The sequence below is a fragment of the Equus caballus genome, chromosome 29 (assembly GCF_041296265.1).
Source record: "Equus caballus isolate H_3958 breed thoroughbred chromosome 29, TB-T2T, whole genome shotgun sequence".
Lineage (NCBI taxonomy): Eukaryota > Metazoa > Chordata > Mammalia > Perissodactyla > Equidae > Equus > Equus caballus.
In genome coordinates this window covers 39,092,388-39,118,283 of record NC_091712.1, presented here as the reverse complement: position 1 = coordinate 39,118,283, position 25,896 = coordinate 39,092,388, and the positions used below count along the sequence as shown (strand labels likewise).

General features: G+C 51.3%; 1 protein-coding gene and 1 long non-coding RNA gene across 17 annotated transcripts in view; both read left to right on the top strand.

Moving 5' to 3' along the window:
• The window catches only part of PFKFB3 (6-phosphofructo-2-kinase/fructose-2,6-biphosphatase 3), an 84,592-nt gene that overhangs the window by 37,409 nt on the left and 21,287 nt on the right, over positions 1-25,896 (top strand). For 3 of the 15 annotated variants that reach the window (XM_070255070.1, XM_005606947.4, XM_070255062.1), the window contains exon 1: positions 15,861-16,014. The exons of 7 other annotated variants lie outside the window; for them this stretch is intronic. In XM_070255070.1, coding sequence (XP_070111171.1) covers positions 15,876-16,014 — 139 coding nt within the window. In that variant the 5' untranslated portion in view covers positions 15,861-15,875. Of the gene's footprint in view, positions 1-15,807; positions 16,015-17,442; positions 19,281-25,896 lie in introns of those variants that run through there. 5 more of the 15 variants (XM_005606946.4, XM_070255063.1, XM_001499906.7 and 2 more) reach the window with 5 other exon arrangements.
• Positions 1,946-3,151, top strand: LOC106782761 (uncharacterized). 2 transcript variants are annotated; one of them, XR_001380071.3, is made up of 3 exons: positions 1,946-2,192; positions 2,284-2,375; positions 2,670-3,151. It is a non-coding gene; the product is annotated as an uncharacterized lncRNA (long non-coding RNA). The 2 variants fall into 2 exon arrangements; XR_011433943.1 differs by having other exon boundaries at positions 1,949-2,192; positions 2,666-3,151.

Here is a 25,896-nt window from a genome sequence, read left to right as displayed (position 1 = left end):
ACCACACAGAACAAAAGGGCTGTGGACACAGCAGGAACACTAGCTCCCAGGGGTTCGCTTATTCTAGACTCTTGATTTTTCGCTGGTGGATCTTTCTGATGCACCTCCAAACTCCATGAACGGATTGCTTCCCATGCATTTGTCGCTGGTTTCCTCAACAAAGTGTGGAATATTTTTTTTTCTTTTTTTTTTTATTGAGTTATTGATAGGTTACAATTTTGTGAAATTTCAATTGTACATTAATGTTTGTCATTCGTGTTGTAGGTGCACCACTTCACCCTTTGTGCCCACCCCCGACCCCACCTTTCCCCTGGTATCCACTAAACTGTTCTTAGTCCATAATTTTAAATTCCTCATATGAGTGGAGTCATACACAGATTATCTTTCTCTCGCTGGCTTATTTCACTTAACATAATTCTCTCAAGGTCCATCCATGTTATTGCAAATGGAATGATTTTGTTCTGTTTTGCAGCTGAGTAGTATTCCATTGTATATATGTACCACATCTTCTCAACAAAGTGTGGAATATTTGTAGTGAGGTGCCATATATGTCTCCCTATTCCCATTAGCCCAGCTGGAAGCCTGGCACACCACTGACACTGTGGCTGGGGGGGTGGGGTGAAAACTGAAAACCGGAACCTTTATATGGCTAGACACTGCACTCGCTTGCTTGAGAAGCTTTGAAAAAACTGCAAAGTCGAAGCCCCACCTGGCGGCTCTGATTTAATTGGTCTGGGGTGGGGTTACACATTGGGTATTTCTTAGCGGTTCTCTGGATGGTTCTTGCGTGCCGTTGATGGTGAAGACCAGTGAGCTAGGTCATGATTCCGGGTAGGTAGTCACTTTTGCGCATTCGCTCTTTTTTCCTCCTCGATTATCTGGCGTATCGGCCTGGGATCTTAATTTATTAAACCCAAGATGTGACGATCCTGATTTAAATAGCCAGGAGGTCAGGTTCTTGCTTGACAGGAGGGCTGTAGTGGAAGAAATACTTAGGTGACCAGCTTGTGCTCCAGAGGGCTTCCTGCTTGTCGTTTCATCACATCTCTTATCTACCCACAAGGATTTCCAGGCTTTTCCAGACATCCGCATCTGATCCCTCGTTGCTTTGAGAGGATTATAGAAGTGGCTACTGGTTTTATCGGTCATCTGTTTACGAGGCGTCCCAGATGGGCTGTTTCTGCCAGTAGCTCCACTCATCCCCTTTGCAAGGAGGCTTTAGCATCCAGGGTGAGTGGTCCGACCTCTGCCCCAGATCTGGGCGCTCAGTGTCGGGAGCCTGTGGCCTCAGTTCACCGGAGGGAAGCCTTAGGCAACGCTTCCGGGCTGCTCCTCCACCGATTATCCGATTCACGCACACCAGGTCCTTTGTTGTCAACAAATGAAAAGTCAGATTAAATGTAATTGCCATCATACTTCATCTTTCAACATTAGCTTTTGAAAGATTAGCGATGCCCTGATTCGTGGTATAACACCTTTGATTAGAGGTATGCAATGTCCAAATTGGAGGAAGATCCTTTTGGGGTGAATGTGCAGAATTATTACCATTTTACGTGACTCCTGAACTTAAAATTTATTTTATTTTATTAAGGTCATAATGGTTTATAACATTGTGAAATTTCAGGTGTACGTTATTATTTATTAGTTTCTGTATAGACAGCGTCGTGTTCACCACCAATAGTCTGATTTTTATCCGTCACTAGATGTAAGTGTCCCTTTACCCCTTTTGCCCACCCCCCAACCCCTTCCCCTCTGGTAACCACTAATCTTGAACTTAAAAATTTTGGAGTCTTAATTTTCGTTTTGAAAGAATTTCAGACTTAAAGGGAAGTTGCAAAAATAGCCCCAAGCATTCCCAGACAGCTTTCACACACACAGATTTTGCAAATGTTAACCTTTACCCTATTTGCTATATCATTGTCTTTCTCTCTCCTTCCCTCTTTCCCTCACTCCTTCCCTGTCTGTCTGTCTATCCGTCTATCTACCTATCTGTCTCTGTCTCATCTGTAGGGAGGAAGAGGGAAAGAGAATATACATATATACATAGATATATATGGGTGTGTGTGTGTGCGTAGAGAGACAAATGCTTTTTTTTTTCTGAACCATTTGAGAGTTAGATGCAGAGATGGTGTCCCTTTCGCCGGAATATCTGAAGGGTATTTCTTCAAAACAAGGACAGTACGATGATCAAAGTAAGGAAATTAACATCAGTACAGTCCTATTATCTAATATGCCGACTTTGTGTGTCTCACAAACTTTCCCACTAATGTCCTTTCTTTCTAGCAAAGAGCACAGTTTTTGCTGACGCAAGGTTGAAGCCAGCTCACAGGTTGCAGTTGGTCATCACGTCACTGGAGCCTCTTCTCCTGGCCCTGGTATTGTTGAAGAGTCTAGGCACTCATTATTATTTTTTTAATAATTAAAAAAATTTTTAATTGTGGTAAAAACTCGTAAAGTTTACCATCTTGACCTTTAAAATTTATTTATTTATTTTATTTTCAATGGTGGTAAAAAGACATATTTTAACCATTTTTAAGTGTACAGTGTGGTAGTGTTAAGTATATTTACATTGTGCAACAGACTTCTAGAACTTTTTCATCTTGCAAATCTGAAACTTTACACCCATGATTTATTTTTTTTCTTTTTCTTCTTTTTTTTTTTTGAGGAAGATTAGCCCTGAGCTAACATCTGCCACCAATCCTCCTCTTTTTGCTGAGGAAGACTGACCCTGAGCTAACATCCATGCCCGTCTTCCTCTACTTTATACGTGGGACACATACCACAGCATGGCTTGCCAAGCAGTGCCACGTCCACACCTGTGATCTGAACCAGAGAACCCCGGGCTGCCGAAGCGGAACGTGCAAACTTAACCACTGCTCCACCGGGCCGGCCCCCAACACACCCATTAACAACTCCTCATTTCCTCTTTCCTGGTCACCACCATTCTACTTTTTGTTTCTATGAAGTTAACTACTCTAGGTACCTCATATAGGTGGAATCGTACAGTATTTGTCTTTTTGTGACAAATTTGTCTTTTTGTGTCTTTTATTTCACTTAGCATAATGCCCTCAGGGTTCATCCATGCTCTAGCAAATGATGGGATTTCCTTCATTTTTATGGCTGAATAATATTCCATTGTATGTGTAGACCACATTTGGTTCATTCATTTGCCTGTAGACGGACCTTTGGGTTGCTTCCACCTCTTGGCTACCGTGAATAATGCTGTAATGAATATGTGTATGCAAATATCTCCTCGAGATCCAGGCCATTTATCTTTTAGCATATCCCTCAATTTGGGTTTGTCTGTTGCCTCTTTTTTGCTCGTTGTTGTTGGGGAAGATTAGCCCTGAGCTAACACCTGCTGCCAATCCCCCTCTTTTTCCTGAGGAAGACTGGCCCTGAGCTAACGTCCGTGCCCATCTTCCTCAGCTGTATATGGGGGACACCTGCCACAGCATGGCTTGAGGAGCAGTGCATAGGTCTGCGTGTGGGATCCCAACTGGCGAACCCCGGGCCACCGAAGTGGAGCGTGTGAACTTAACCACTACGCCACCGGGCCAGCCCCTGTCTATTGCTTCTTTACAATTAGGTACGGGTTCTGCATTTTTGGCAGGAGTACCTGGGAAGTAGTGAAGTGTCCTCAGTGCATCATCTTGGGAGACACGTGACATCTCTGTTTCGTTACCCGTGAGGTTAGCTTAGATCCCTTGCTCAGGATGGTGTCTGCCAGGTTTCTCTCCTGTAAGGTTGCTCTCTCTCCCTTTTTAATTAAGAAGTATTTTGTGGGGAGATACTAGGGACTCTGTTTCTTGTCAAACCTCCACCCCCTTGATGACTGTTGTCTGAAATCATTATTACTGTGGTGATTGCCGAATGGCGACTTAGGAATTCCATCCCTCCTTCTACATTGATTTGTCCGCATTCCACTATGAGGAAAAGCTGTCTCACCTCCTGCACTCCCTCACTCACTCATTCATTCATTCATTCGTTTTGTCTACATTTGAGTGGATTTGGGGATTCTCCTTTCTCTCTGGGGTATCATCTATTACCGCCGCCATTCATTTTGTTGCTCAGATCGTACCAGATCTGGCGAGCGGGAACCCCTTAAAGTGGGCTCTTGTTTCTTTTTTTTGACATGTCCTCATCATTTCCTCATTAACTCATGTTTCAGCCTCAGGGTTTCCTGTGCTTCTTGTTTTTAGATAGTGCTCAATTATTGGTATAAGTTAAATAATAAATAACTAAGATTAAATCTGCCTAAAGCTGTACAATGTCCAGACCCATCCTGGTGGCTGGTGACAACTCATCTGGGAGATAAGACAGCCGACTGTCAGGAGCACACCCATCTTGAACCCTAACTTCTGCACACTCCGTGCACACTTAGATGCTCTCAGGCTATTTATTTAGTTTTAAAGGCACATGTGTTGGTTGGGTGCTCTGGGAAGCAGGATTAAGATGGAGTTGGAAGGCAGATTTACTGGGATAGTGCTTGTGGAAGTACAGGAGAGGCTTGCAGCTCTGACACCTGTGAGAGGGAGGGGGGAGGGGGCGGGAGTTGGAGGAACAGCCTCATCCTGCAGGGCAGCTCTGAGAAGTCTCAGCCGCCCACGGGCAGCTCCAGTGCAGAGCTCGCCTGTGCAGGAGCCCCATATTGGGCAGACATGGCCAGGCCCCGGGACCCTGCAGTGCTCAGTCATTGCCTGGGAGCTGCTCGGAAGAGCATGGCCTCAGCTGAGAGGCTGCTTCCGATCCCGGGGTGCTGTGGCTGGAGACTCTTAACTGTAGCTGGCAAACAAGTTATTTCTCTCTCTCCTTTCTTCTTCTTCTTCTTCTTCTTTTTTTTTTTGGTGAGGAACATTGCCCCTGAGCTAACATCTGTTGCCAGTCCTCCTGTTTTTGCTTGAGGAAGATTGTCCAGAGCTAACATCAGTGCCAAGCTTTCTCTATTATGTATGTGGGATGCCGCCACAGTGTGGCTTGACGAGTGGTGTGTAGGTCCATGCCCAGGATCCGAACCTGCGAACGCCAAGCTGATGAAGCAGAGTGTGCAAACTTAACCACTACGCCACTGGGCCAGCCCCAGCAAGCTCTTTCTTAAAGGGAGCTCAGAGTGACATACCACTAAGGCTGCCATAGGAAACCTGTTTAAAGATTATGTTTATTGATTAAAAATTAGAAGTCGAAGCAGAACTATTTCTACTTGGGATGTGAACCCCATATCACGCTTTTGTGGATCCCTGAGGTTCCAGTAATCCCTAGGGAGGCAATGCCAGTGTAGACGTCGGACTTCTTTCTAGTCTGGCATTTCGAGCTAGAGTCTTTGGTTTGGTTGAGAGGTGCCACGATTGTCTCTGCCTGCCCCGAGGTATGAATGCAAAGAGTTGGTAGCACAGTTCACATCGCGAGGCCAGCAGGGATGGCTCGAGCACCTCTGCATTGCCAGGGGCTCATCAAAGGAATGTCCCCCCATCTATGGCTGCGGCCCCTTGACCACCCAGGTTGATCAGATGTACCACCGAAAGCTAGGTGAGCAGCCGTATACCAGATTCACTTAATACTGCAATTCTGGACTCAAAGACTTTACCAGGGGGGAGGACTGCTGTCACGAGATCGTTCTGCACTTGGAGTGCAGAGAAGTGTCCTGCCCCAAATCACCAAGTTGGTGAGCCAGGCCTGGAGCTCAGGCCCCGCAGAATCACAGGATGCCCCATTGGCAGGCCCAGCCAGAGGCCGCTAGTTTGACGGCCAGCTCTTGTGGGAACCCCTCTACAAAGGTTTTGACCGATGGGCATCCAGCCGCTGCTGGGAGTCCTAATGGGGCAGGCCGTCGCTATCTTTGGGTCCCATGGTCGTGGGCTGTGGGACAGCCAGTGGTGTCCCCGTTGTATCGTCCAGCCAGCAGTCTGGTTTCTGCTCATGAGAGCAACACAGTGCAATCACCGCCTCCTGCATGTGTCCGTGGTTATCACAGTATCTCATAGTTTTGTTCCTTAACCTGCATCTAGTTCTTTGGCTACTCCTCACAGAGCATGGCTTCCAGATGGTTCGAACATCCCAACGGCCTTTCTCTGGAGGCATGTGAGTTTGTTAACGTTCCCCTTAAAAGGCGTCACCCAGAACTGACCACAGTGTGGTCTCACCACAGGCCATTCCAGACCACCCGTCCTCTCGCTTGAACACTACGCGTTCACACAGCCCGACTGGGGTAGGTTTTCCAACATCTACTCAGCATTGTTTTCCAAAACCTGCATTTAAAAATTTTTTTTGGCTTGATTTGGCTCTATTTTTAGAATGTTTTCCACTGGGAGAAGGAAGAAGCGTGAGGGGGAACAGAGACGGGAAAGCGCGCCAATTCTGATGTGTCAACCCTGGCGTTGCGCCACCCCGTGGGGCTGCACCCAGCACACAGCGTCAGCCGGCCTTGCGACACAGCGCCCATTCCCCACTTTCTCAACCGCAGCCTCGCTCTGCCATCGCCACCGTGTACTTCCTGTCCTCAGCAGAGGGTTGTCTGGTGGTCAGCTTCTGTTCTCACCCAAGTCCTTAGTCAGGAGCCTCAGTTATTTTGACTCGGGCTCCTCCTTCCCCTTGTGTGTGTGTTGGGGGATTTAGCTGATCTGTTGAGAAAACCAAGGGATGGAGACCAAACCACAGTCAAGACTGGAGGAAGTCTGGTCAGACATGTCCGTCACCCACCTTGAGGGGGCCTGGGCGATTCAAAAATGCTGATCTTCACACGCTTGTTGAGTACTTCACAGTGTTTCCAAGAGCGCTTCTTTTCGTATCTGATTTGACCCTCATGGCCACCTCTTCAGGTAGACGGGGCCACTATTATCCTCATTTTACAGATGAACCCACTGATGGCCACAATGAGCGGCTCTCTGTCTGCCTCCAAGCCCTGTGGTTCCTGGAGCAGTTCTGGAGGCTGCCTACAGCCCACGATGTGAGCCATGCTTGTTCCTGCTCGAGATTACTTGTTGATTAGTTGAGACATTGCAAATCTAAGCATTCTTCATCAAGCATAGATTGAACACCTCCCATGTCCTGACACTGTGATAAGCTCCCGGTGAGACAAAGGTGGACAGCTGTCCCTGTTTTAAGTTGCTTCTAGTCTGTAATTACTGTCAAGTTTCTACCTATATTTCACTGGGAACAGTCACTGGAGAAGTGGAAGAGATGCCTAGAGACCCTCGGCAGTTGAGGGAACTGGGGCCCAGTGAGGAAAGACCTGCAACGCGGCATAGACGGGGTCAGAACTAGGGTCCATGCTCCCAGCTCCCAGCGCTCGGCCCCTTCCCCAGCCTGTAGTGTTCCTTCCACACTCCCTAATCCCACTGGACAAACTTTGCAGCTCAGACAAGTCTGGCTCTCAGTAGCTGAGAATCGAATCCTCGACCATCCATAGCTTCCATAGAATTGCTTTTTCTCGTCGTAATTTTGAATGCCTCACTCACTTTGGTGTTTACCGTAGGTCTATAGTGTCGCTCAACATGAACTTCTCCCTACAACCCGATTCTTTGAACATCTTGAGGCGAATTCACTCTTTCGTTGGCTTTGCTGCGCGCCAGGTGCTGACCCTGTTTACGCTGCTGTGAAGTCCAGGAGTGGGCTTCTCAGCCGGAAGATTGTATGTCTTAATGGGAACATGATAGCTGCCCACAACTGTTCGAGGGCAAGCATCTGTTGCTGGAGGAATGCACAGGCTTATTATGTAACCAGGAACAGACTGAGAGCCAATGGGGGAAGGTAGAGGATATGTTTGGCTCAGTGTAAGAAATATCTTTCTGGCCAATGGCCCTGTCTAATAATGGAACAAACAGCCTGAAGCCACAAGTCCAGGCTGAGGCTACCCAGGAGGGCTGTCAGGGAGGGGTTTCTAGATTCGAGGGGAGATGGCCTAGGGGACGTCCAAGGGCCAAAGGACACAGTCAGAAGGAGCAAGGTGAGCTCACTGTTGGGAGCACCTCACCGATGCTGCTCCTCATTGAGAAGCTGTTCCAGTAGCAGGAGAAGATGCCCAGGAGAGGGCAAGTGGAGCACTTGGGAGCTGGGGACCTTCTCCAGCCTCGCCTTAGCAACTTGGCCGTGTCTCCCCTGCAAGTCTGAGAAAGATCGCTTAGCTGGGGGGCTAAAAACTGAGGTTCTCCTGCAAAGGAAGACGGGGAGAGTGGCTAGGGGGAAGTGTGATGAAAAATTTGGTGTGCCAACCTGACTGGGCCAAGGGATGTTCACATAGCTGGTAAAGCACTATTTCTGGGTGTGTCCGTGAGGGCGTTTCCAGAAGAGATGAGCATTTGAACTGAGTAGAGAACATCTTCCTCCCCAGTTTGAGCGGGCATCATCCAATCCATTCAGGGCTTGACTAAAACAAAGAAGCAGAGGAAGAGGGAGTTTGTGCTCTCTGCTTGAGCTGGGACCTCCATTGTCTTCTGCTCTTGCGCATTGGCGCTCCTGGTTCTCAGGCTTTTGGACTCACATGGACTCAAACCATCGGTCCTGGGATTCTCGGGCCTTTGGACTTGGACTAAATTACACCACCAGCTCCCCTGGGTCTCCAGCAAGCAAATGGCAGACTACAGGACTTCTTGACCTCTACAACTGCATGAGCCAAGCTGAGTTGGGTGGAATGGGAAAGGTGGGGGAGGGGGAGAAATCCAGGAAACCCACCCTCTTCTAGCTTGGATGCCCCCTCCTGCTTTAGACTTCAGAGAGAGATGGATTCTGCAGAAAGCTGAAGACTCGGTTTGGATGGAGCTATTGGCTACCAAATATTGCGCATACTGTATGCCAGGTGCTCTGCTATGCACTTTTTATACAAAACCCCTATTTTATAGGCATCCTCCCCATTGATCGTTGAGCAAACTCACTATGGTACAGCGGGTCAAACTCGCTTGATGTGAAGTGGTTTGTTCAAAGTCCTGAGACTCCTCTCTCTCCTCCTTCCCCCGCCTTCGTGTTGCTGATGCTGAGGGGCCCCCACTGGGGAAGACTGGCAGTCCGAGGACGGATGCCAGAGCTGGGCTGTGGAGGCAGAGGTCTGGGCTGACCATGTCTTTCCCAATGATCTCAAGTCTCTTGGACTTGCTTCTTTCTACTCTTTCTAGCCCCTCTTTCTCCTTGTCTAGTAAACTGCTCTGTCCTAATTGCAACAGATGAATGTCTTCATTTTAAGATAGCTTTCTGTCTGTCCTCATCCTTTTTTTGTTTGCTTTTTTTAAACTTAAAGTGAAATTCACATAACATAAAGTTAACCATTTTAGAGGGTATGATTCAGTGGCCTTTAGTACATTGACGATATTGTAAATCACTTCTATTTGCCTCCAAAATATTTTCATCACCACAAAAGGAAACCTCCTCCCCGTTCAGCCGCCACTCCCCATCTTTGCCTCGCTCAGGCCCTGGCGATCGCTAATCCGCTCTGTGTCTCCATGGATTTACCTGTCCTGGATATCTCATAACAATGGACTCATACAGTGGATGACCTTTGTGTCTGGTTTCTTTCACTTAGCATAATGGCATTAGGCTGCTCAGGCTGCCATAAGGAAACACCACAGACGCGCAGCAGCTTAAACAACAACAAATTTATTTCCTCCCAGTTCCGGAGGCTGCAAGTCTGAGATCAGGTTTCATTTCTCCTGAGGCCTCTCTCCTGGGCTTGCAGATGGCCACCTTCTTGCTGTGTCCTCACATGACCTTTGCCCCGTGTGCAAGAATCCCCAGTGTCTCCTTGTTTGTCCAGATCTCCTCTTCTCACAGAGACACCAGTCAGAGAAGATTAGGGTTCACCCTAAGGACCTGGTTTTAACTTAATTACTTCTTTAAAGATGCTATGTCCAAATATAGTTACAGTCGAAGGTACTAGGGTTTAGGGTTTCACCATACGAATTTTGAGGGAATCCAGTTCAGCCCATAACAGTCATGTTTTGAAGTTTTCTCCATTGTCACAGTGTGTATCAGAACTTTATTCCTTTCCGTGGCTGAATAATGTTCCATTGTATGGATAGACCACATTTTGTTTATCCGTTCATCTGTTGATGGGCGCTTAGACTTTTGGCTCTTGTGAATAATGCTGCTACACCCACTGTCTGTTTACATAAAGTACTGGTGTTGGGGGATGGGTGGGAAAGGGGGCCCCGTGAGGAGGTGTGTGTACACACTCCCCAGACAGCAGTGGTAAGTGGCTGGGTGCAGATTCGAAGACCAGCTTTCTGTATCACGTGGTGCTGGCCCCGATGCCCCTCCTCAAGCTAGTACACGGGCATTTGGTGAAGAGCTGTGTTGTGAGCTTGCCATGGGGCGGTGGAGGATCGCTGGGCTGTTGAGTCTCCAGCAGGCTTTGCTGTCCAGTGGGTGACACTCTGTCCCTGGCATCTGTCTGGCCTCTTTATCCACATGACTGGTGGCTGAGTGGTAGTTCTTCTAACTGATGAGGAAACAGCCCAAACAATAATGCCAGAATTGTCTAACTTACCCCCTTGAACAGACCTATACACAATTTATCGAGTGATGCTCTCTGAAAATTTTCCACCTGCTCAAAGTCACGTAGTACTTTTCCTAGGGCAAAGGTCAGTCTTCTGCTCCTGCTGCTTCTCCATCTGTGATTTGGGAGGAAGTGTCATGAAGGTCATAGGAGACCCTTAGACTGGAGACATCTGGGGGCTTTACGGACCAGGATTTGCCATGGTTTCTCCCTGCTCCACCATGAGCCTACCCAGAGCTATTACCTCGGTTTATCTGGGTCTTACTACACTTCTGGAGTCTTCTTCCAACTCTCTGTTTTGTGTCTGTGTCTATAAAATATTGTCGTTGGGAAACTTTTCTGGCAGGAAACAAAGCCACAAGTGTTCTAGGGCATATTTTCATGCTTACAATGGAAAGAAGCAAGACTGGGTGTCAGAGGGGAAACTGGCTGGCCCCTTGCCATGCCTCCTTGGGCTGCTGGCCCTAACTGTGTAGGGTCCCTGTGGCCCAGGGTCTGGGCCTCCGATTTTCATCTGTAGAGGCTGGATTTTGGTAGTGCACCCAGAGATCATCAAGTTAAGGAGACCAAGTCACGAACCCAACTGACAAGAGAATGGTATATAAACTAGGATGCCCACTGGATACATTTCTAGGAGGCTCACACTGCTGGTAGAAAGGAACCTTCCAGTCAGCTTACCAGGGGATTCTCTGTCAGAGAAGGGAAATGGTGATTCTCTCCATGAGAGAAGGTGCATGGCAATGAGAAGCTGCTGTGTGTGGTGGAACAGAGAAGGGAGAAGGGAGTGACCATAACGGCTTCTCTCGCAGTCGAGGCAGCCTGATCCATCAGTTTCTCAATAAATTATCCACTAATTTATTCTCATTGCAGATGGTAGCTTTTTCCAGGATATGAGGGCCCCTGACTGCTTAGTAACACCGTTGTGGGTTTGAGCATCTGGCTCTTTTTCTGCCCCACCCCCACCTTTTGTTTTCAAGCCACTGAAAGGAATTTTCCAGAATAAAGGTTTCTTTCAGTTTCATAAGGATAAACTCTATTTGGGGGAGGGATGGAAGAGAAATTGAGAGCCAAGTCGTTTGAAAGACATCTCCATGCGGGGCCCTGCCTCTGGAGCTGTCCTTCATCCTTCTTCTTTACAAACCCAGACCAGAGATTCTGGACCTTACGGTATTTCAGGGTCCCAAGGGCATGCCTGCCTATTATGATCTGTTCTTAACACAGCCACCAGAGGCCACTCTAAACAAACTCTCATCCAGTCCCCCACTGTTCACTGGGTGCCTTCCACCGGCCTGGCGGCTCTGTTCCAGGCGCCTTGCGTGGATACTTCAGTGAATATGAGGAAGGGCCCTCCCCGCCCTGGCGGGTCGTCCACTCTGTTGCTCATTCTTCTTAGCCCTTTGGCGGCTTCCTGTCTTTCGTAGGAGAGGAGCCAGTCTTCCTGATGGTCTGCAGGGCACTCTGTGATGCAGCCCCTCCCGCCTCCTCATCCTCCAGCCCTCTCTGTTCCACCCACCCTAGCTTTCCTCTGACTCAGGACCCCACTTCAGGGCCCTCATTCCTATTTCCTCTACCCTGACCTCCCTTCCTCCTGATACCTGGAAGAGTGATCGAAGACGTAGGATAAAAAAATGGAGTGTAAATCATCTCAATTATTTGTGATAGCATAACACGCTGAAAGGACAATATTTTGGATAGGTGAGGTTAATACAATATGTTACTGGTGTTAGTTTCACCTGTTTCTTTTTACTACTAGAGACTTAAGCTATGATTGTAGCTCCCGTGGGACAGTGCTGCCCCACAGGACACGGAGATGTCACGCTATGAAAACCTGGTGAGACTGCCGTTCTGTAAAAATGTATTATTAGTGATAGAAATTTGAGATTTAGCTAATAATCTGAATGATGTTGGAGATATAGGAGTATCTCTCCTTTTCTTTTTTCCCCTTCACTACTAAATTAGGACATCTTAAAACCTGTGAGAAGTACATAAAAAGCCCAAGGCCTCCTGCACATCTTTTTGTCATTTTCAATGCTGATTGAGACTCATTTCATAAAACTGGTATTCCTTTTTAAACTGGCTCTACTGTAGTAGCGACCAGGTGCCTTTTCTGCATCATAACGGTGGAAGGCTCTCCGGGTATGATGCTAAAACATGAAGGGCTCTGACTCTTTGGGAGGCTGGCTCCCTGCTTTTATATATTCAGTAGCACTTTATATTGTAGGGTCGTTTGAAGTTTTTAGCTATTAATCTTCATAATAGTTTCTTAAGATGATTCTTATTTATATTTCCACATTATAACCCAATACTGAGTAATTTAGAGATTGTCATCGAAACTGCGGGAAAATTGTGTTCTTGGCATTGTTCTCCGGAAGGAAACGGCATTCTGGTTGGAAAGTAATTTAATTGGGAGAAACTTGAAAGAATACCACGCTAGTCGACGATCTTGTTTTTTTTCTTCCTTGGCTTAGTAGCTTCTGTGATCACAGGCAAGTCATTTAATATTTGAGCCTTGAGTCCTTGTTGAATGTGTGGAGAAATGGGAGATCTCGACTTTTAGTTCCATGTGTCCTCTTGGACTCAGCAGAGAAAAACCGAAGAACAATGAGATATGTGAAATTCCCAGTTGATTTGCCCCCAATTATGTGCAAACTTTCCTTACCATCCCAGTATGGATTTACCCTTAGCCTGCATTTGGCATACTCTTACCCTACCTAACACCTCTCTCTTAGTTCCCAACTTTTATTCTAATACATTCTGTACATTTTCTCTGTGGTCTTAAATGACAAGCTCTTGGCGTGGGAGCTATTTAGTTGTAAAACTCAGCGTGAGGCTTGGCAGAACACCACGATGACAACTATCTGGTCACTTACGTCTCTTCCCTGGCTGGACCCAAGATCACTGAGATCCAGTGCAGCTTGTTCCTCACAGTGTCTGACACACAGCTCTGTTTGTGAGCATCTAATGAATGCTACGTACCGGAAGAAGATGGACAGTGAGCTTCTGAAGTAGTTACGCATCTTTGTGCCTTCTTTCCCCTCTTGCCATCCTCAACTGAACTCTGCGTGATTGTCTCTCTTCTTTTTTTTGTGCATGCAAATTGGTGACGAAGACTACAGACCCACTGATATTCTCCCAAAGATCTATGCAAAGCCCAGAAATACAATCATCCTCCCCAAATTAAAACACAGCTTGAGCGTGATTCCCTTTTCCCAGAGGTGCAGGAGTCATGCAAATTCTGTTTGTATATGTGTGTCGTTTGCAAAAAGCAAAGGTGTTAGGAACACATGCAAATCGCCAGAGTTCTTGACCACCTTTCTGCCAGTTTCCTTCTCCCTAAAGGCCTGGATCTACACAATCTATGCATTTTCTTTCAGAATTTGAGCAAATTGAGCTATCGCTGATTTTAAGTTTTTTGTTTTTTTACTGTTTATTTTGAAAAACAAGAAGTTACAAAATAGTACATCGGGTCCCATGAACCCTTCAGCCAGCTTCCTCTCATGGTGACATCTTGTGTGACTGTAGTAAAATGCCAAAACCGGGAAATCGACCTTGGTACAGTACTGTTAGTGGTTAACAGTTAACTGCAGAAAGTCTGATTTTTAAAAACCACAAATATTTTGAAGTTATAAAATAATACTTTTAAACACAAATAATATATGTCTTGATATTGGATGAGGCGATTGACAAGGAGGATAACATTAATCAGAGCTGTAGCCAGGTGTGATGCTGGACAGGAGACCCCAGTGGGTGGTTTGAAGAGCACGGTCACACCTCAGGAGTGTGCCCAAAGAGAAGGAAAGTCCTGTCAGAAGTGGAGTAACATGAGCAGAGGGAAATGGAGACGTGCTGGAAGGTTCAGTGGGACTTTTGTTGCATCTGTTCACCCAGAGCCAGGCTGTGGCCACGGAGGACCTGTCCTCACATTCTGAGAAGGAGACATCTAAGTCCAGTTGATTGGAGAAAAGTGTATGTGACAGTCGTAGGAAAATTATGATTTTTTTCATAATCTTTAGTTTTTAGGGCAGCTTTAGGTTCACAGCAAAATTGAGAGGAAAATATAGAGTTCCCATATTCCCCTGCCCCTACACATGCATGCCTCCCCCATTATCAACATCCCTCACCCCACACTGGCACGTCATCATCACCCAGAGTCCATAGCTGACCTTGGGGCTCACTCTTGGTGTTGAACAGTCTATGGGTTTGGACAAATGTATGATGACATGTATCCACCATTATAGTATCGTACAGAGTAGATTCAGTGCCCTGAAAATCCTCCGCCTGTTCATCCCTTCCTCCCCACGAACTCCTGGCAACCACTGATCTTTTTACCATCTCCAAAGCTGTGTCTTTTCCCGAATGTCACAGAGTTGGAATCATAGAGCATGTAGCCATTTCAGACTGGCTCCTTGCACTTAGTAATATGCACTTGTTTCCCCATATCTTTTCATGGCTTGATGGCTCATTTCTTTTTAGCGCCGAGTAATATCCCATTGTCTTGATGGACCACAGTTTATTTATCCATCCGTCTGCTGAAGGACTTCTTGGCTGCTTCCGTGTTTTGGTGATAATGAAAGGAGCTGCTCTAAACCTGCGTGTGCAGGTTTTGAATTGGGCGCTCGGCCCATCGATGTGGCACTGTGTGGACGTCTGTGTTTCCATTCACGTATGAGTGACAAACATTTCACTTTTAAAAAATCGCCTCTCCCCTCTCTTTGGATGGGTGGTGAGGTAAGGGCTTATTTCAGTCTTTCATTTAGTGTCTCACTTCATTCTCTCAGACATGAGATCGTGCACGGGAGCACATGACGACACTTGATGTCTAATTAGCAACTTCTGATTGCCCAGGGCCTGCCATGGCTTGTTCTGCCTCTCATTCTCCTGCTGGGATGAGCATGGTTGAAATGTTTAAATCTGGCTAACTGGCACAGGATCATGGAAATGGGGTTGCTTTTTGCTGTTGTTACAGTACCAGGGAGCAGGGTTTAGAGACATCCGCTAGAGAGGGAAGTGGGAACAGAGAAGACCATGGAGAGAAACCACTTCCTCCATCCTTTCTCTGAGTAGACCCAGCTCAAGACTTCTTCTCTCCAAGCACCTCCACCGGGCACAAGAAGGTCTCTCTCTGTGCTCTTTTCTGTCAAACCGCTCAGCTGTTCTGGGTGAGAAGGTCTGAGTCACCCTGTGGTCTCCCCCTCCATCAGAACTGCACACAGCACCCTGGGGTTCAAGTCTACTGGGGAGTTAGCTGCTGTGTCAAGTAGGGGAAAAAGTTCCCTAACTGGCTGTGTTCCTTGACCTCTGACCTAGTTCCTTAACCGCTCTAATCTTCCCTTTACTCACTCAAAACAAGCGGATGCCTGGACTGTCTGGAAGGTTCCTCAGTAGTCCCTAGGACATGTATCATAGAATCTCCTCCAGTACTTGGAGCCGTGCTTTCTGTCAAAAGCTCATTGTGTTGGAGAAACTTTTACATCCTCTGGAGCCTTTTCTGAAAGACTGTGTTCCTGATGGCCAGACTGGGGACAGCCGGCTTGGTAAGAGCCCTAGATGGGTGAAATGGGGCCCCTAGCGGAACTAGGAAAGAGTTAGGAGGATGTCTACAACAGTCAACCCCGAACCAGGACGTTCCTGGAACTCGGTTGCAGGTGGGTTGTTGATACCCGGTTCTGCAGTGGAGTGGTTTCATCGTCCATGAGGACACTACTCTAGTGTTCTTCAGCGCTGCCAGCGGGGCACCAATTCTGGCTGCCCTCCCCCTTTATTTTAAAGTGTGGATTTGTCCTTGTCCCCCCCACGCACTAGCTGTTTGTTTGCATTTAGATATCAGAGGCGGAGAGGGATTAAGTGAGCTTCCGCCCCTCCCTCAGGTGCAGGAGGTGATGAGGCAGAACTTAGTCCTTGCTGGGCAGCGATGGACGCCTGAGGACACAGGGCTGGCAAGTGCGGGGGCTGCGTGGCGAGGGCGAGTGCTTACTGGGATCTCCGAGGAACGTCAGCTGCCTCGGGTCCTCAGAGCTGGCCTCCGGTCAGAGCCGTTATCTAGGCCAGGAGAGGAAAGCGGTGCCCCAGCTCGCGTGGAACCCTTCTCCCCCTCAGCTGAACCCCACAGTTGTCCGCAAGCTTCGAGGCTTGCCCTGCCTGTGTGTGCAAAAAAACCCGGTGCAAAACAAGCAGGCATGCTGCTACCCTGCTTCTTCCTGGAGAAGCAGTGGCAAGCATGCAAGGGTGCAGCCGCCCCCCGGTGCACAGCCGGCCCCCTCTCCGACCCCAGCGAACCACGTGGCACGGGCGCTCGCCCGCTGCTGTTTTTCTCTTGGGATTAGCCCGCTCTTATTTCAGGAGTGGAGTGGGACTCTCCCTGGGGCGTTATAGGGTGTCACGTCTGGCATTTGCTCCCACTGCAGAAAAACAAGTCCCAATGCAATGCACTCGGGTTTCTGAACAGCTGCCCGAGCTCCGAAACCAGACAGTCAGCAAAGCTGTCCGAGGGAGAGCAGCGACTCTGGGGAGGGCGGGGGCGGGAGGGGTGTCCGAAGAGGGGGCGGGGCACGGGGGCAGAGGGTACCTGCCTGGTGGGTGGCGCTTGGCGCTCCGGGCCTCTGGGTGGGCTGGGGTGCGGGGAAGGGGGGATGCCCGGATTGGGCGGGTTGCCCGGAGTGGGGTTCGGGGCGCGGGGGAGGGGTATCGGGAACGCCCGCCGGCTGGGCGATGCTGGGCGCTCCCAGCCCCTGGGCTGGCTGGGGTGTAGGGAGTGGGGAGGAGGCGGGGGCGGGGTGCCTGGAGTGGGGGTCGAGGGGACTGGGTAGGAGCACCAGCCTGGTGGGCGACCTGGGCGTTCCCAGCCCCTGGACGGGCTGGGGTGTAGGGAGGGGGGTTGGCCGGGGTGGGGCGGGGCGGGCAGGCGGGGCGGGAGCAGCCGCGCCGGCAGCCAGGGAGCCGGCGCCCTCCCAGCGGAGCCATGCGGGACGTGAGCGACGTGTGGCAGCCTCTGCGCAGACTACTCCGTTGCAGCTTGGTTTCAGGGAGCGCCGCCTTCTGCCTTCCAATCACAGCACAACCTCAGCGTGAGGGATGCACCTCTGCAAGGCAGGGCAGCGCTTCCGTGCTGATGTATCGCGTGCTCAAGTCACATCCATGTAATGCCACCGTGCAGGCTGCAGTCCCTGCTAAAAGCACCCCAGATCTTCCCAGGGCACGCACTGGCTTGACTACATAACTGTCACATGTCTCGAGCTGACACAAAACTGCGAGTACCAGGGAGGCAGAAAGGATACATACACACCAAAAATCGGCAAGGAAGAGATGCAGTAGGGCTGTGCCCCCTAAATGTCATGAATTTTAGGGGTTTTCATAATCAAGGTGCCTCCTCCCAATAGTTATTCCGGGGTTTATAGTCAGGTAATGAATTGCGGGTCAGAATAGGATTTAGTTTTATTTACTCTTCTACTCGGAGAGAGAAAGGTATACTGAAAATATTGTAAACGGCCTCGTTTCATTCCAGTCCGGCCTCCGGGGCTTTCCCACCCCCTCCTCTTGCCCAGCACCCCAGGCCCCTCAGCGGCCGGTCTTGGAGCCGGGGTTCCAGGTCTTGGGGCTGGGTATTGGGGCAGCAATGTTCAGCACAAGTCAAGGTTTCTAAGGCCTTCAGGAAAGTGGGCGGGGTGAGGACGAAGGACCAAGGAAGCCACCGCGCCGCGGGTGGTGGGGGTCGTGATGGGGGAGACTCACAAGAATTATTAGGGAGCAGCTCTTGCAAGGAGGGACCCGGAGAGCTGTGCACCACGGGCGCTCTCAGCATCCTCCCTCGGGCTGCCATCTAGGGTAGCAGAGATCCCCCATTCCCCGTCCCCGCTAACCTCCCTCCAACCTTTAACCCTAAGCCCGGTTCTTCAGCTTGACTTTGCCTGGCTCGGATCGCATGTTAAGAACGTGGAGTATCGGGGTCCCACTCCCAGAGAGGTCGAGTCTGTAGGAGGCATCCCAGGTGATTCAGCTGCGGGCGTCCACGGACCGCACTTCACGGCGCCGCTTCTTTCATCCCAGCACCGTTGAGATGATTATTCTGGGAAGCTGTGCCTGTCGTCTCTAGGGGATGATAAGAGTTGGCTCAGAGACCTTCAGCAAGGGCTCGGGTTAGGGCGTTAGGAGAAGGACTGCAGGAGTAGGGCGCGCTGCTGTCGCCGGCCTGCAGGGGGCGCCCCCAGGCCATCTCCTGGCTTGCCCACCCCCTCTCCCCACGTGCAAGGGGGCTGAAACCCGAGGAATGCGTCCCCGCCCCGAGGCTGACGTGTGCGGGTGCGTCGCTGTCGCCGCGACTCTTAAAAGCACGGGCGGAGCGCGGGGCATCCTAGCAGAGCTGGAGAGGAGGCCAGCGGGAGGAGAGGGCGGCGGACTCTAGCTGGCGCACGGGGACCGTGGCTGTCACTGCGCTCCGAGCATCCCGGTTGCTTCCCGAGTGGACGAGCCCGGCCTTGCGGGAGCTGCGGCTGCAGCCCCAGCCTTCTGTCCCTCTCGCAGCGCGCGTGCAGCTTCACGCCCCGGGCGAGCGTTCGTGATTTAGCACAAAGCACGTTTCCCAAAAGCAGCGCTAGGGAGAGCGCCCGGGCCGCGCTCCCGCGTACGCACCCCCTCTTGCCCTTTGTTTCGGGGGTCGACACGCTGCTTTCCTCCCCAAGTCTGAATTCTTCTCGAGGGGCGGAGAGCCGCCGAGGCTGGGCTGTGAAGATGCCCTTGGAGCTGACTCAGAGCCGGGTGCAGAAGATCTGGATCCCCGTCGACCACCGTCCCTCCCTGCCCAGATGTGAGTGCAGATGTGCGCGGGGCCGGGTTGCAGGGGAAGAGCGCGCCGCGTGGAGAGCGAGGCCATTGTGTGGCCGGCCCCGGCGGGGCGCTTTTGTGCCAACTCTCCTCCTCCGGCGCTCTCGTGCGGAGCCGGGCGCCGCCCTCCACCGCTGTCCCCGCGGGCCGGGGCCGGGCGACCCCTGCTCCGCCCCAGCGCGCCGCCGGGTTCCGCCACCCTCGCGGCGGAGAGGGGTCGGCGGTGGCGCGGGGCGGGGACGGCGCGGGCTCCGGCGCGGCTGGGCGCGGGCGCTGCTCCTCCCCTGGCCGGCGTCGGGGGCGCTGTGGCCCGGCCGGCGGCAGCGCGGGGCTCCGCTCGCCTCCCCCGGGTCTCCGCTCCGGAGCGCCGGCGGCGGGAAGCGCAGGGCGCTGCGGAAAGCCTTTGCTGCGAGGACGCTTGGGAAGGGGCGCCCGCGTGTCGCCAGCCCGGGCCACCCTCCTGGGCGCCTGCCGGGCCGGGAACGGCCGAGGGACGCGGCCGCTCGCACGTGCCGCACCTCCTCGGGGCTCTCCACCCCTTCTTCTGTCTCTCTCCCCTCCTCCCTCCTTCCTTCTCCTCTATTTCCACCCGCTCTCCGCCTTTCTATGTATTTCCATCTCTTGTTTCTTTCTCCTCCTTTCCAATCTCCTTTACTTCTCTTTATATTTCTATCTTCTCTCTTTTTACTTCTCTTTCTCCACTTTCTCTCTTTCCTTCGTTGTATTCTATTCCTTCGCCTCTCTCCCTCCCTCTCCCCGCTCCCACCTCCAGCTCCTGTGCTGGGGGCCACGAGAGAGCTGCTTGGAAAGCAAGCCTTTGCCCCCGGTTTGGGAAGGGTCTGTGGGTCGGTGACTGCACACTTGGCAGCGTTTCACACGCACGCACACACTCCTCCGTGCTCGGAATTTGCTGGCAGTTCCCCTCCCCGCCTGTCGCGGGCCATAAACGCTTTGGAAAGGTTTATCTTGGGCTGGGTCCCTAGCTGCGGAGAGAGCCACCTCTTAGAAAAAAGGTTTGAAAGTGGCACCTTCTCCAGGTTACCCGCCCATCAGGTGCATAGGGTCTAGCAGGAGTGATGGGTGTTTCTCTGGAGGCCCAGTCGCCTTGCCTGACAGTAAACGGAGGACCCCAGGGGCAAACCCTCAAGGTGGCTTCTAGGCATCGTTGGTGCCTGAGTACGAGGCAGCCTGCTGGCCTCTGCTGCCACGTTCCTCAGGGAATGGTCACCGAGGCCACCAGGACTGCTCGCTGCCTCTGGCTTTGCCCAGGTCTGAACACCACCTCCCGCCCCCCAGACCTGCCCTGGGGAGTGGGGAGCTCTGGCCCTGTGGTGCTGCTACGTCATCCTGGTGACGGGACCTGGCAAGGCGCTCCCGACACAGGGGGCTGCTCCTTCATCAGCCTGTCGCTTCTGCGGGACCCACGGGTTCTGGGGGCTGCAGAAACCTTAAGGAGCTCTAGGTTTCTTTGCACGGTGGCCAAGGCTAGAGGCTTTTTCAGGTCTGTTTCTTGTTCCGCCACCCTTTTGGATAGACTCTTAAACAGCTTGCTAAACTGGGGCTGACCACGGTCTGGGTGTGTTTCTGTAAAACCTGTTGCGCGTGAGGATGGCAGCGCCTTAAATCCTGAGGGAGGTTTGGCCACCGTGAGCTGCAGAAACAACCCCGCCCTTTTTGACTTTTGAATAAAAGATATTTATGCAGCACTTTGTAAACTGTCATTGGTCATACAACTAGACGTTGGTTCCCTCTGTGTGTAAATTTGTATAAATGCATCTGTAGGTATGTGTGTACACACGCACACACATTTGGTAGTCCCCTGAGGTTCATGGTGGCGGGGTGGCATCTGGGAGCAATGACCGTGAGGCTCGGTGCAGAGGCTGCTGAGATTAGATTGGCTGGCGTTCGCTCAGCCGTGTAATTTCAAGGGACACAAGTGTGCAGCGATGTTTCCTGCCTCCAGGCTTCGGAGACCCATCCATTAGACTCTATCAGTCTGCACGTCTCACACGCAGAGGAGAGATTTGCTTAAAAATCCCTGTCAGAACCATTCAGAGTTTGGTGCGGTGGGGGGGTGGGGGGGACGGTTTGCTAAAGCTGATGGATTAAGGCTTGTCTCCGCCCTCTCCTGGAATCCCTGTGCCTGGCTCTGGGCTGTCGGCTCTGACACCATCTGCCTTATAAAAATATCTGCAGCTGGATATTTATTACATGCCCTTATTCGAGTAGTGGTCTCGTTCTTGGTTTATGTAGTCACCGTTAGCTCTCATTGGAATAGAGAAAAGAGGATTTATTTTTTCAGCCTTTTTCCTGATTCTCCCCCTGCCCCTTTACTGCCACTTGGAACATTGGATGGATTTTCTTATTCCAAAACCTGTTACCGTCTTTCTAAATGGAGTCCTAATCGGGGGTCTGCATCAGATGCCCCTGAGGTTTATTAACAAAATGAGGGTGTGAAGGATCTTACTGTCGACATACCAGGAACGGTAAGACCACAACAGAAAGCCCCAGGTGGATTCGTTTGGTGATGTTCCTTCCTCCGAAGCATGTCAATTGGGTGCCCCATTGCTGCACTCACGTTGTGATAAATGCGTCTTACAAAACCTGCAGCTTCCTTCACATGCAGGCCGTAACTCGGGGAGACTTCCTGAATCGGTGAATCAGCTTCATCGATGAGGAAGTAAATTATTGACGGACAGCAGCTGGCTCTCCTTTCTGTTTGTCATCGCTGAAAGTCGAGAGCCTTTGCGTGGGAGGCCCTGCCCCTTTGGGCGAGTTATTGATCAACTCAGAACCTCAGCTTCTTCATCTATAAAGTAGGTTACATCCTGTCCACGGATAGAAAGATTTTCATCTCAATAGAGTCTTAAACCCCCTGATGGTATTCTAACTTAAAGAAGGAAAAGAAGGGATGTTCAAGAGAAATCCCTGCCTTATCCTTGGGTGGCCACTACAGTTTATAATGGTGATTCTCCACCCTGGCTGCACCTTAGAATCATTTGGGGGAGATTTTGAAAAAAAAAAAATCCATACTGGTACCCCAAGCCGAGTTAGACTTGCTGCAGCTGTGCCCCGGGCATCCTATTTTTAAAAAGCTCCTTAGGTCCAGCCGCTGGTGGAGAACCACTAGTTTAGGAAAGAGCCCTCCAAGGATTTCAGGTGAGAAGGACCTAGGTGAGCCCCAGTTCTGTTCCTTACTACTCTCATCACTTGTGGGTCTTCGTTTCCCCACGTCTAGAAGGATGAAAGCCACATGGCTGATACTGCCTGGGCGGGCGGCCGCTGGTAGGAAGCATTTCACACATATTGTCAAATGAGTCAGTAAAACGCCCAGCCCCTCCCTATTGCTGGCAGAGACCACCTCGGGTTGGAAGGGCCATTTCTTGGGCAAAGTATGAATTAAAATGTGCATGCAAAGGAAGGAATGAGGACAGTACCCATCAAACTCTATAGCAGAGCTTTGCAAAGAGGTTTCGCTTAGCTGGGTTGTCCCCACCCCGCAAGTCCTCAGGCCCAGCCCCCTGGGGCAAGCTCACTTCCATGTTGATTCCTAACATTAACTAGTAAGCAGACCCTGGGCTGATGTGGGCCCAGGAGAGGGTTTGTGTCCAGTGGACGACAGTCAAGGGTCCATCATCGCTTTCTGGGCTTGCATTCCATTCTCCCAGGGCCAAGCGCGTGAAGCCTGTTTCCCAGAGAGCCCCTTGGAGGTGCTGATGTAGCTGCAGGGCACAGCAGGTCTTTCTGTGCTGCATCCGCTTGCCTGGCCTGCCGGGGGGGCGGGGGGGGGCGGGGGGGGGGGTAGGTCAGGGCAATCGAAATCCCGTCAGGCAGTTCGGGGGCCTGACCCCGTGTGTAGATGCCACTCGCCATCTGTCTGAAACAGCCCTTTCCATTGGTTCCCCTGGAAGTCGTCGTTGAAGCATAACTTGCCTGCAGTAGAAAAGAGCACCGATGACTTGGCGTCTTTTTGAGGTCACCATGGCGGGGCACCTCTGGGTAGAAGAAAGCTTGCAGGAGCTACGGGAGCAACAGCAAAGTGCCTTCCAATGGTTTATTTTATTTTCTGAGCCTGAGTTGTGGGTGTCAGTGTCGGGGGTGAGGCTGGCTGTCGAGGGCCTGCCTGTGTGAGTGAATTACACGTGATCAGAGAGGTTAGCAGCTTCATCCGGGGAGTAGGGCTGGAATCGGAACCCAAGAATGTGGCCTGTGTCCAGGGCCCTGACTCATCCAGCTGATCATTTCCAGGATTGGCTACTCAGCTCACCATAGGCTGCTGCTCGCCTCGCTCACCAGCTGGGCTCCTGGTCATCCTCTGCTTTCCTGGATCCACGGATGTGCAGGGAACTAGCACATTATGGACCAGCCCAACCGAATGGCTGGTGGTGGTTGGTCAGGTCCTAACTTAGGTGCTACCGGGGATGCTGACCCAGCTACCCAGTTCAAGCCCAGCCCACGGCCAGCCGCGGCCCCAGGGCCAGCGCTCTCTATACGGACGTCTGCTCTGCTGTCATCGTGGCATTTGTCATGCTCCAAAATGATCTTGTGTGTTTCTTTGCTTGTATGTTGTCTGCCCCTGACCCCAGACTGGAAGCTTCTCATACAGTGATTGCGTCCACACGTGCTCACGTGCTCTGTGCTCACAGGGCACCCGGCACGTGTGTCCGCTGAGTGAGGGAGTACTTGTAATGACGTTGGAGAGTGGAGGGTCAGCTCCCGGACCTCGGTGACTTTCCATGAGCTCTTACTCAAGCGATGGCCTTAACCACGGGTGACACTTTTAGCCTGAGCCCCCCCCAAACTGCAGTTGCTTCTTTATACCCGAAACATGGTGAACACCTGCATCCCCTTATACACATTTATGCCAACATCACGTTTCAGCATAAAAACTTTTCTTTTTGTGAAAAAGAAGTTAAAATATTAAACACTTGTATAAGATGAGATGAAACACGCAAGTACCTTCTGGAACATCTTGTGTTCGACTCTGCACTTCTCACCCCTCATCCCTGTGCTGTTGGGGAAGAGGAGGAAAAGGCGGAGCTCCAGGGAGGATGGTGCGAGAGGTGGGAGGGGGCTCTCCTTTTCAAAAAGGTCCACAGAGACGAAGAAACTCGGGGTCTAGGGGAAACTGAGGCAGAGGCAGGTGCTTATAGGACCACGAAAGCCCTTGGGATGTGCTGTGAGTTTTAAAAAGAGGAGGGAAGGACGAAGGAGAGTAAGACAAAACTTTCGTCAAAATGTGGTGCGGCTTCCCTGCTCTGCTGGGGACCCAGGACTCCTGGGCGGAGCGATGGCTGCAGCCACCTCTGACGGTATCCCCTACAGCTGCTTCGACTTCTGCCAGAAGCCACAGGACTAGGGAGGGTGGCTTCTGCTTTACCAAATAAGGGAGCAAAGGTTTATTTCGGTTTGAGATTCAACCTGCGTTTTTGGCTTAAGAGATTTACTCTGCCGTGTCTTTATGACTTTTTCTCTCCCAGAGCCTCTCTTGCCGGAGGGAATTTGTGCAGATGACTAGTGGATCATAGAACGAATCCCTGATTGCATAAGTCGGTCAGCCCCTGTCTGCGCTTCCTTGGCGTGAGGCCAGCGCAAGTGTGCCATGCCTGTGCGCAGCTGAGAGAGAGCGTGTGTCCGTCCATCTCTGCACATTCAGATGCCCTTGGGAGCAGTGGCACCGTGGGGACATCAGATGAGATGAGGGGAAAACCAGTGGCTTGGGAGAAGGATTAGTGGAGTATTGTTTCCAGGAACCCGGGAGGACTCTTCAACAGTCTTCTCCTTTGTCACCTGCAGCTGCCACAATGTGTGCAGCAGGGTGTGTCTTGTGTCCCCGTGGTTTTCCCGGAGGCCGTCACCTTTCTCTGCTTGCCCCTTGGGACTCAGGGCGCTGCTTTGCTCCACTCGTACGCTCACACCGGGCAGGACAGCTCCTCTGTTTTCTAGGAACTGGTTTGTTCCTGGCCACTGGGAGCCGAGGAATCCAGCCAAGGGCTTTGTGGCTCCGGAATGTCTCCCGGCCTCCTGCTGGCCTGTCTTCCTTCTCCTCTCTCTGCATGGCTGATGGTGTGCAAAGATGGAAGGAGGAACAGCTCTGTATGTCGTGCTGGCTTCCTCTCTGCCTCCTCCAGCCTCCAGGTCCAGGAGGCAGATCCTAGGCCAGCACTAAGGGCGTGGGACCTTAGTTTGGTCACCAGCCCAAGTGTGGGACCATGTCGGCGCGTCCAGCTTAAGAGGAGGCGTCTTCCTTTGAGCTTGTGCCTGTCGGTGGCCTGGTGGCCTTCCCTCCTCCCCCGTGGGCCCTCACCTGCTTCGAGAGAGGCACAGCCCTCTCTGAGTCTGCCGTCTGCCTAGCCTGGGTGCAGCCGGAGCAGCCTGGCCTGCGCCCGTGTGGCCGGTGCTGGGCGCGCTGCCGCATGGCTGATGAGGAGAGCTGGGCAGTGCTGCCTGGCTGGGAGCGGGTGGCCGGTCTGTTGCTCCCCAGTGAGCACCCTTGTCACTAGGATGCCAGAGTCGCCTGAGAGTCTCAGGGCAAGATGCCAGCCAGGGAAATACAGTGGCTTAAATGTCCGGAACAGGGTTTTGGGCTGTTCTCTTGA